This window comes from Ranitomeya variabilis, chromosome 3, assembly GCF_051348905.1.
Source record: "Ranitomeya variabilis isolate aRanVar5 chromosome 3, aRanVar5.hap1, whole genome shotgun sequence".
NCBI classification, from domain to species: domain Eukaryota; kingdom Metazoa; phylum Chordata; class Amphibia; order Anura; family Dendrobatidae; genus Ranitomeya; species Ranitomeya variabilis.
Genome location: NC_135234.1, coordinates 7,691,813 through 7,703,297, shown reverse-complemented (window position 1 = coordinate 7,703,297; position 11,485 = coordinate 7,691,813). Strand labels below are relative to the sequence as shown.

General features: G+C 41.2%; 1 protein-coding gene across 3 annotated transcripts; it reads right to left on the bottom strand.

Annotated features, from left to right (window-relative positions):
• Positions 1 to 2,121: 2,121 nt before the first annotated feature.
• On the bottom strand, positions 2,122 to 8,441 carry LOC143814911 (uncharacterized). Of its 3 annotated transcripts, XM_077293598.1 has the most exons (6): positions 7,693 to 8,441; positions 7,506 to 7,563; positions 7,284 to 7,400; positions 6,563 to 6,739; positions 6,239 to 6,349; positions 2,122 to 6,055 (listed from the first exon to the last, which is right to left on the bottom strand). In XM_077293598.1, the coding sequence occupies exons 2-6, from the start codon at positions 7,561 to 7,563 to the stop codon at positions 5,331 to 5,333; spliced, it is 1,188 nt and encodes a 395-aa protein (XP_077149713.1). In that variant the 5' UTR covers positions 7,693 to 8,441; the 3' UTR covers positions 2,122 to 5,330. The 3 variants fall into 3 exon arrangements, with proteins under 3 accessions (XP_077149713.1, XP_077149712.1, XP_077149714.1); XM_077293597.1 differs by having other exon boundaries at positions 7,506 to 8,441; XM_077293599.1 differs by lacking the exon at positions 6,563 to 6,739 and having other exon boundaries at positions 7,506 to 8,441.
• Positions 8,442 to 11,485: the final 3,044 nt, after the last annotated feature.

Here is an 11,485-nt window from a genome sequence, read left to right as displayed (position 1 = left end):
ACTTGTATCGATCAAGGACATCGGGGACATCATTGGTCGGTGAATACACAGGAGCTACTGGCAGCATCTAAGGACTTGTCTCCATCGAGCACATTGGGGACGTCATTAGTCAGTAATCACACAGGAGCTCCTGACAGCATCTCCAGACTTGTCTCCATTCGGGACATCATTGGTCAGTGATTACACAGGAGTGGCCGGCAGCATCTCCAGACTTGTCTTCATTGAGCACATCGGGGGCATCATTGGTCAGTGATTACACAGGAGCTGCCAGCAGCGTCTCCCGACTTGTATCCATCAGGCACATTAGGAACGTCATTGGTCAGTGATTGCACAGGAGCTGCCGGCAGCATCCCAATTGAGCACATCGGGGACTTCATTGGTCGATGATCACACAGGAGCTGCTGGCAGGGTCTCCGAACTTGTATTCATTGAGCACATCAGGGACGTCATTGATCAGTGATGACACAGAAGCTGCCGGCAGAGTCTCTGGACTTGTACCTATCAGGCATATCAGGGACATTATTGGTCAGAAATCTCACAGGAACTGCTGGCAGAGTCTCTGGAGTTGACTCCATTGGGCACATCGGAGATGTCATTGGTCGGTGATTACACAGGAGCTGCCGGCAGCGTCTCCGGACTTGTATTCATCGGGCACATCAGGTACGCCATTGGTCTGTGATCACATAGGCACTGCCGGCAACGTCTCCTGACTTGTCTCCATTGAGCATATCGGTGATGTGATTGGTTGGTGATTACACATGAGCTGCAGGCGGCATTTCTTGTCTTGCCTCCATCGAGCACATTAGGGACTTCATTGGTCGGTGAGTACACAGGAGCTGCCAGCAGCGTCTCCGGACTTGAATTAATCGGGCACATCAGGTATGCCATTGGTCTGTGATCACACAGGCGCTGCCGGGAGCGTCTCCTGACTTGTCTCCATTGAGCACATCGGGGACGACATTGGTCGGTGATTACACAGGAGCTGCAGGCAGAATCTCTGGTCTTGTCTCCATCGAGCACATCGGTGATGTGATTGGTTGGTGAATACACAGGAGCTGCAGGCGGCATTTCTTGTCTTGCCTCCATCAAGCACATTGGGGACATCATTGGTCGGTGATCACACAGGAGCTGCTGGCAGCGTAGCCATCAAACACATTGGGGAAATAATTGGTCAGTGATCACACAGGAGCTGCCGGCAGCGTCTCTGGGCTTGTCTCCATTGAGAAAATCGGGGAAGACGTTGGTCGGTGATTACACTGGAGCTGCCGGCAGCGGATCCTGATGATTTGTACACTCAGCAGCAGCACCTTCATCAGACGACCATTAATGAACTCAGTGAAAGTGGCCGAGGCTGGAGGTGCCAGAATTTCTACAAGAGGCTCAGACTCCAGACTAGAGAAATCTAGAGGTTGTGAAAATGTAATTGAATGCTTTTCTCAATTATTAGCAGATCAGTAACGTCTTCATCCTGGGATTTCCATCATTCCACCACTTGTATTTCTTGGTGTTAAGAATTCAATGGCGAGGAGTCTATATAAGTAGTGTATCTTACATATTACTCATCAAACTCAATTTGACAGGAGGACTCGCCCCTATCAAAGTGTATCAAAGTGTGTAACCCCTCCCCTCCCTGTCAGAGAGCTGTCCCTCCTTGTCTGGCTTTCCCTTTTGATACAGTTTGATATTGTTAATTTGATAGTGATTATTATCCCAGTATTTGCTTTTATATTAGATTTTCATTTTATATGTAGCTGCTGTGATTGGATTCTGTAATCAGAGCAATGTATTTTATTCACAGTGTTCACATATAGTGCAAAATTGTGTTTTATAACACACCGTGCCAATTATATAATTTTATATCCTAGGATTCTCATTTTACACGTGGTTTATAACACCAGGGTCATTATATGGGCACATTATGTATATGGCCATATTATTATATAATTTTATATCCTAGGATTCTCATTTTACACGTGGTTTATAACACCAGGCTCATTATATGGGCATATTATGTATATGGCCATGTTACAACACCCGCAAGTATGAAGCGGCGTGTTTTATACGTTTATAAAAAAGCAAAGACACGATATTGTAAAAAGTTTAAAAGATTTTATTGTTGTAAAATAAATACATCTCAAAGACATTTCAATAATATAAAAATTCTTACAGAATATAAAAAGTGAAAACATTAAATAGTACAATGAACATGCATCAGGACACTTCTTACAAAATAAATAAGTAAATAGTATCACAAATACAATGAAAATACATCATTACACTTCTTACAAAATAAATAATATAGTGTTACAAGCCGAGTACAGCATTTATCCAGTACATTCTTTACATCGTGAGCCACATGGTTTGTAGCATCAGTAGAGACCTTTTTTTAGGTAGCAGAGTTCCGCGTGTGGTACCTAATGACGGGGAATGTAAAGATTGAATTGTACGGGGCGTTGGGGCTAGCTTCTGCGGTGTAGATACAGCGTGTGTCTCACTGCTGGAATTTTTTTATTAATCTAAAAGTTCCTAGTAGCGGGGTTACCCACAACTGTAGACGGTATATTTAGCTCGGCCATAGCCTGCATAAATGAATCCCAACAAGGTGGTAAATTTCTGCCGGACAGAGCATGACTCTGTGTTGTACTACGTACCAAATCCAGTAAGTTATACCCTGGCATTACGGATCCTTTGAAAATAAATTCGGCTTTATTATTCCAGGCTGTAATATTTTTATTCTGCAGTAACCTGTTTAGTAAAAATTCAGCATTCTTTTTATATCTTTGGTTTATATGGCTGACAATTTCAGCGACCTCTTGATTTTTATCAGAGTCGGTATTTGACAATTGTTGCTGATCAGGATCAGGAGTGCTAACGAGACTTAAAGCCGTTACTTCTTTTGAGCTGTGTCGCGTATGTACCAAGTAGCGCTGTAGCACGGTGCTATACATTTTAATTTTCACATCATCGGGAATGTCACGACGTTGTAAAATGGCACTAATTTCACCATCAAGCCGCCGAATAACACTGTCGCGTATGTTTTCTGTAGTACAGGGCCTTAGTTTGTCTAGCTCCTGTTTGGGCACTAGATACATTTTCTCTGTATGCTCCATTATTTTCCTGCGAGCAGGCTTGTTATTATTGGAATTGCAAAAGCTAAAAGAGGGCCGATAAACCCGCCGGCCTGCTTTAGTAGCCGCTTCTTTTTCTTTATGGGCTGAGATCTGTCGCTCAGGGTTCTTATAGCTTTACGCCACTTCTTTAATATGCCTTTTTGACGCTCTTTCAGCGGAATCCTGCCTTTTAAGATGTTTAAAGCAATCTCGCCTATGGCTGTAATTAAATCATTGCTTGCATTGCGCAAAATAGACTTTCTGACAGCCGGGGTTGCTTTCACCAGAGTTTTTAAGAGAGCCCAGTTACGGCGGAATCTCTCAGACATCTTTACATCACAATGCACACAGCGTAGAATGTCTGATACCGGGTAAAATTCACTTTTTAGAAGTGTTTTTCTTTTGAACATAGACAGCAGGCAACGCTGGTGGAAACAACCTGGTCCTTAAGCGCAGATCCTCAGGGGTATTAGCTCTCAAATCTACAAGCAAATACCCATAAGGCTCCCACGTGGCATCCTCAAAAGCTTCTAGGAAAAAACGTGTTTTTCCGGGATACATCTGGCGAGCTAGAGTTAAAATTTGTAAATTATCTCGGGGTAATTAAAAAGCACCATGTATTTTGTGTTTAAATTTATCGTGCTGCTTTTCTTACCCTGACAAAATATGTTTAGTACCAGGTAGAAAATGCTGAGATTTCTGTGGTGCACATACTTGGTAAAGGCTTTTTCTATCTCACAATTTTCACTAGCACTCTCCATGAGATCATCAACAATAGCCAAATTCACCTTCTCCGGCGGGAATAATTCGTCATCTACGAATGTATTCGGCAGACAATCCACAAATCTGGCGTGGGGAAAAGAGAGAGAGATTTCATCATATAGTTTTTGCCAACACGAATAAAACCAAACAATATTACCAGGTTTCTGAGAAAAATTAGTTTCAATATTATATAGCAGTTGTTTTACAAAATAGCTCTTTCCAGAATTAGACGGTCCTGCTAGAATGCATGAGAATGGGTGTTGCAGGCGTGTATCCATTAGGCCTTGTCTCAATCTCCAGTACTTTTTATTTCTCACAATGGACGGCTGCTGTACGACGATACCTTTCTGAGTTTGTGTCAGATTTGCGCAGGTAGTCCAGAACTAGACCTCTTAGACTGTTGAAATTAATAGATTGACAGTTACAGACATTTAGTGTTATCCCCACTAACTTTTAAGACAGTTTTACCGGTGTTGAGTTTGTATCCGTACGTTTTGGGGCCCGCGGATACAAATTCTGTGATGTGTGTACCATCGGTTATTTCACTGGTCAGTTCCCCCAGGTAATCGCCCAAAGGCAGTTGCTACTCACCATCTCTCTGTACAAAAATAACTGAATCTGTGTCGTGATAAAGCCACCTCTCCTACTACCGGTCCAGCAGCGAATAGAGCTCTAGCCTGACATACGCGGTTGTAAAACACGCTATAAAAAGTTTGTGTTTTTGTTGTGTTAAAATCATACAGCCACTGCCTCTTTTGTTTAATGATCCGACTGGTCGCTATAGATTTCAAGCACCTTTTTTACACCACCGCTATTTTTAATGATGGTGACGACTAGCTATAACGAATTGGATGCTAGACATTCAACGTTACTTTGAAGTGTGCGGGCAACGACATTTAAAAAAAGATTCAGAATTAAAATCTTCCCGGGTTTGTTTTGTAGCGAAAATAGGGTCTAAAGTATCGCCACATTCAAGCCTTAACTTACAAAGTCACCAGGTTCAATGTCCCTGATGATTCTATCCAGTAATGACTGAACGCCGTCATGAACAATATTTACGGCCTCTACAAATGATTGTACACGATCCAAATTTACAAATCTAAAATGATCTGTATGTATATGTCCATTGAAATTGCGGAGAGCCCTTTGATGATGATAAAAATGTTGTAAAACGTCTGAACGATCTACGGACATTTCATTATCATAAACACCATTACCCACAGAGGCTGCATCATGCGCATTTTCAGTATGTGTTTCAAGATGCCCACTGCTCTGAGCTTCTGGATCAGCACTGCTGTTGACACTTCCAGGGTTGTCTTGGGTGTGTAAAACTGTAGTTGAATCATGTAACAGCCTCTGGGGATATTGTGTAGTTATAGCGCTGTAAACTGTCTTTCGCCCCCTTCTAGCTGCTCGCGATCTTCTGGATTTTTTCAAACCATAGCCAACCAAGCTTAGTCAGGTGGATTTAGATTTATTTAAATTCACTGGTGGTGTATGTACACAAGCAAGATTTAGTTTAAAATCATATAGCTCGGCGATAATGTCAGGTGTTGGACAGGCATTTATCAGTCTTTCATACGTATCACAGAAAGATTTTAGTTTGATCTGTGCGAGTTTGGTATGGACGTACTGAGCAGACATGGCAATAAACATTTTTACATGTTCATCATCCCACACAGGACTCCCTGTGCAAGATGAATGTTCAGCAACTTTCTGTTTTTTACTTACACGGGGTCGGGATACTGATCGTTTCTTTAGAGGTGATACAGTGCCAAAATCGCTAGAAGATCCTGCAAGAGCAGTATCTGCAGATTGTACAGTTTGACACACACGTATGTTGCCCCGGTTATTACTCTTCTTACCCGCGACGAGCTGCGCACTTTCTCTGTTTTCAGGAGTAACTCGTGGAATGCTGATTGCGCTATTGGCTTCCTGAGTTATGCAGGGACTAGCGTTCTGCGATGCAAATCTCTCTCTTGAAACATTCTTATATTTTTGATGTAGAATCTTGGGGCTTGGATTCCCGGTGTGTTTGGGTGCCGCGAAGCTTTCCTCACGATCCACAACACAGATGGGCGAAAGAGGAGTTGTTCTCACAGCCGCATTAGCTCTTTGTGGTTGATTCTGTGCAGATCCGTAATTACGCCGTTGCAAAACTCGTGGTTGAAGATCCGGCGTATCTAAAAGAAAAGATACAAGTGTCTGTTATCCGCGAAACCGGTGTAAAATTGGAAAAGCTACACGCCGACACTTATCCATGATCCTGCGTAATATTTGAAAAGTTAACTGTGACAGTTATCCATGAAATCGTTGTAACAATATTTGCATAAATCCAGTATAGAGCAGACCAGATATATACTTACAAGTACGAACCGGGAATTGCTCCTCCGCAGCTCCTGGTTTAATGGACATCGCATTGTTCGAACTCGTTGAGACGGGGATATTCTCTTTTTCAAATTGAATTTTTCTGGCAACTAGTTTAGCAGATGTAAATACAATATGACTATTAGTTAACACAGAATTGATTTTCTACACAAAACGGTCTCCTTGAGACGGAGATATTCTCTTTTTCAAAATGAATTTTCTGACTAGTTTAGCAGATGTAAATAAAATATAACTATTAGTTAACACAGAACTGATTTTCTACACAAAAGTGAGAATCGTATGTATTTCAAGTGAACCGTTACCTTTTCTATTCTTGAGACACCGGCTTAACGAATTTCCACGTCTTTTAGGAGCATCAGGTAGCGGTGAAATTACAGTGTTCTTGACATCTATGATCTTGACGTCTGAATCCAGATTTTCACATGGTTCGGGAACACACCAGTTTTCCGGCATATAGACCGATGGATGCGTGTCAGTATCTGTATGAGAAATTGCACTTAGTTCGTGTTTACATACAAAGGATTAAAGCAGCTGGCATAGTATAATATAGTTTTACGGTATAACCCCTGTTTATGGTGTATCTGTTTTAATAATTTAGTATTATATTGATGACTAGCGGCATTATTTGTTTTAATAATTTAACCGTATATTTATTATGACATAATTTGTGTAATACAATAGTTAATAGCTGTTATAGTTTTACGGTATAACCCGTATTTATGGTGTAAAATTAATATAGAAAGACCTATCCGTACTACCTATGTTTTGCTTAGTATAAACATATTTATGCAGTAGGCGTAAATTTAGTTGTTGCGGAGTATAAAATGTGTTTGTCTGTGGTGTGGAATTAACATAGATAATATATATATATATATATATATATATATATATATATATATATATATATATATATATATATTATATATAGCTTTCTTACATGTGATACAGGAAAGATAAATATCTTGGTACCGTGTTGCAATTACATTTTTCCCTATCTAAATGCAAAAAGGAGAATCTAATTACCTGTGATAAGGTGAAGAGCAGGCTCATTATCTTCTAACGGTTCCACAGCTACGGATTCAAAGAGTTCATAATTCGGCGTGACGAAATTATTGCGATAATCGGGAGACACACACTCCTCTTTAATAAGAAAGAATGCAAGAATATACAATTAATATAAATTACTTATAATATAATGACAATCAGAATGAGCCAATACTCTGTACATTATATTCGGTATAATACCTAACGGTGTGCTTGTAAGAAGGGGACTGTATTGATCGCAGGGATATTGGGATTCCATCTTAAATAAAAAGGGGAACGTTTTATCTATATCTATACCGACGATAAATACAGTTTAAAACTATGTTACAAATATATACGTTACAGACAATGATAATATCAGGGAGCAAATAAATCAGTAAACACTTACTTTTTCAGAGAGTTGAGCAGCTGTTCAGATGTGCAGAAAAACTGTCTTTAAGATTCTGTGTGTCAAACCTGGAGGAGCCTGGCCTGTATTTAAAGAGAAAACACCCCCACCGTGGCTGTGTTCAGCTCTTCAGTGATTTCAGCCAGGCAGTATCGGATTACACTGATGAGTTGCAGCTGTTGTGTTAAAATAAATAACTTATCTAGGACTGAAATATATTATCTAGGACTGGAATATTTGGAATAAATACAGCATTTAATATGAAATTTTTTACAATTGAATTTCTGAAAGAAGCAGGCGGTTGTTGATTATCGAGACACAATCATTTTATTCAATCATGACGTCTAATTCGTATCAGGAAATATTAGAGAAACAATATTTTACACCTAAGGCCCCCGGATCATTCTGCGGAATTGACAAATTATTTAGAGAGACAAGAGACCGTGGAATAAAGAAATCTGATGTGACTGACTGGTTGAATAAACAAGATGCCTACACTCTACACAAACCTGTTAGAAAACGCTTTTTGACAAATAAAATTTACGTCTCGGACATTGATGCGCAGTGGCAAGCGGATCTCGTAAGTTTAATTGACTATTCAAGGGAAAATGATAATGTCAAATACATCCTGACGGTGATTGATACTCTATCGAGATAAGCATGGTGCGTGGCCTTATCAAACAAGACTGGTGCGAGTGTAGCCAGATCATTCAAATTAATATTTCAAAATGATAAGCGCATACCGAGGAAATTGCAGACGGGCCGCGGCAAAGAATTTATAAATTCATCACTCAAGCAACTATGTAATGTGCATAATATTCACCACTTTTTTTACCAACAATGACATCAAGGCCACTATGGTAGAGCGCTTTAATCGCACATTAAAAACTCGTATGTGGCGCTATCTTACGAAGCATAACACCTTTAGGTACATTGATATTTTACCGGATTTGGTGCATAGCTACAATCATACTTATCATTCTACCATACGTTGTAGTCCTGCTGCTGTGACAGAGAAAAAAAACGCGATGCAAATCTGGCGCAATATTTACAGTTCTACTATTACTAATAAACCGATTAAACCGTCTTTAAAAGTTGGTGATCATGTCAGAATTTCCCGCTATAAGGGGATATTCTGTAAGGGCTATGAGAAAACGTACAGCGAAGAGATTTTTTTAATTACCGCCTTCTCCAATAAATTTCATAAACCTCTTTATAAAATTGGTGATTTAGCCGGCGACGCTGTAGAGGGGTCATTTTATAAGGAAGAGCCGCAAAAAATACCTATGGATGAGAACCATGTCTACAGAGTAGAAAAGATTTTGAGAAAAAAACGTGTCGGGGGTGTGAGTCAGTGCTTTGTCAAATGGCTATGGTACCCCGAAAAATTCAATAGTTGGATCCCGGCTTCGGAGTTGACAGATATATAACCATGGAAGCTGGTTCGTTTTTTATCACACTCGCTTCAAACGCATCTACCGATATTTTTCCGGACAATAGAATTGCAGAGTATACCAATAAATTATCTAAGCTGGTTCATCTTGGATGCCCGTACGAAGTTGCGCTAACGGAAATTCAATATTCGCATACATGGTACACATTTGAACAGAATGACGGGAATTTCTATATAGGAAAACTCGGCGATGTGCTAAAGGAATATTACGTAAAGTCGGGGTTTTATTCAACAATCGCGGACCTCATACGCGCGATTAATGAGAGAATTGATATTTTGAAGATATCCAGCGAGGGTTTTAAGTTGCGTTATGATGATGTGAAGAAGAGCGTCACCCTATCGGATTCGCCGTCAATACATTTTGCACCCGGGCACAAATTGGCGCACATTTTAGGGCTCCAACCATACAGCGAGGCTTCTGTAGATCATAACCCGGTTGAACGGAAGATTTATGCAGATATAAAAGATGGATTTTATACATTGTGTACTCAGATATAATACAGCATCAGCTTGTGGGGGACAGCTATGTCCAACTTCTGAGAACCACTCAGGTGACCGGCAAGAGCGGTGAGATTATCACCCTTCAGTACACAAGACCCGATTACGTACCCTTATGCAAGCAGCATTTTGATTCTGTTTCTATGTAATCTCTATCTTATCAGACCAGGGCACACCGGTTAAATTCAAGTACGGAAAAAGTATTGCGCGATTACATTTTAGACCGCGACAGTATTGACACGATAAAATGGTGTCTCAAAGGGTGTATGGAGATCCCGCTGTTTATGCCCGCTACTATACTGCCCAGTCGGGGAACGGGCTAGAGGGGTTCAGCAGAAGCGAGTACATGTATGGTTCTGGCCTGGCCGGAATATTTAAAGGCTTATTTCGCCGCGCCGTACCGCTTTTCAGAAAAGGCTTAGAATTAGTAAAACCACACTTGACGACGGCTGTCAGAAACATTGCATCTGACGCTGTCACCACCTCCTCAACGGCCCTTATGAATAGGATAAATACACAACCTCAGCAAGATGGTTCTGGGATAATTTATGTCGCTAAAAAAGCACAAAAAAGAAAGAGGCGCGCTTGCCCGCCTTTACCGCCGATGCTCATGAATAAAACTACAACCAAGAGACGTACCCGTCAGAAACGAGTAAGACGCTCTGTGGACGACATCTTCTAATCAGTTATCATGGCTTTCCTGCATGACGCTTCTGTAGAGTGCGCAAAATCTGAACTGGATATTTTTGACATACCGCCGACACAAACAAGTATAGAGAAATCTCTATTTGTAGAAGTACAACCGGTTGCGGCGCTGTCAGACAATGGGCTGTTGACATTTTTTGATATCTGGGAGCGGCGATTATTATTATGATCTGAACAACACGCTGCTGTACATAAGCTGTCGCATCGTCAAGCAAGATAATACGGCTATCGCCGATGGTGCGCGTGTGGCGCTCATAAACTACCCTCTAGCCACTCTTTTTAACCAGGTCGATATTACTCTGGGAGACCGACTTATCTCACAATCGGACAATCTCTACAGCTATAGAGCGTACATAGAGACCCTTTTAAATTACAGCTCGCAGATGCTGTCATCACAATTTACAGCCGGTTTGTTCTATACAGACACTGCGGGCCATCATAATGACAGGCACTTGGATGGCGCAAATGCAGGGTTTATCAAAAGAGCCAATGCAACTTCTCACTAGAAGCCCATCGACCTCTTGGGGTCCATTTTTGGGGATATATTTAATGAACCAAAGTTAATATTGAATGGACTTGACCTTAAGGTTAAGTTAACCAGAAATAAGGATGCTTTCTGCCTCATGTCCGCAGAAGCCGAGCCGCTGAAGGTGCAAATCTCGCAAGCGGCTCTCTATGTGAAAAGAGTGCAGGTATCTCCGGCTGTCCGAATCGGTCACAGCCAGGCCCTCCTATCTGCAACAGCCAAGTATGCTATTGACCGAACATGCATGAAAGTGTACAGCATCGCCGCAGGGACACGGATCACGAACCACGAGAACCTCTTCCTAGGCCAGATACAAAAAACTGTTATATTGGGGTTTGTAGATAATGAGGCGTTCAGCGGTTCTTACGCGAAAAACCCATTGCACTTCCACCACTACCACGTCAACCACGCGGCATTATATCTGGATGGCCAGCAGATACCCGCGAGACCTTATAATCCTAATTTTAATTATGATTTTGCCATCAGAGAGTATATGGCGCTTGCCCATGTATCTGGCAAGCAAAAGGCTGATTGTGCCATGGCGATAGATCGTGAAGAATTTATGGCTGGATTCACTCTATTTGCTTTTGATTTATCGCCTGATCAAGAGC

Coding starts and splice junctions, on each gene's coding strand:
- LOC143814911 (XM_077293597.1), bottom strand. CDS start 7,563: ATGGAATCCCAATATCCCTGCGATCAATACAGTCCCCTTCTTACAAGC. Junction 7,401..7,505: donor TCTTACAAGCACACCGTTAG/GTATTATACCGA, acceptor TTCTTATTAAAG/AGGAGTGTGTGTCTCCCGAT. Junction 6,740..7,283: donor TGCTCTTCACCTTATCACAG/GTAATTAGATTC, acceptor TTTCTCATACAG/ATACTGACACGCATCCATCG.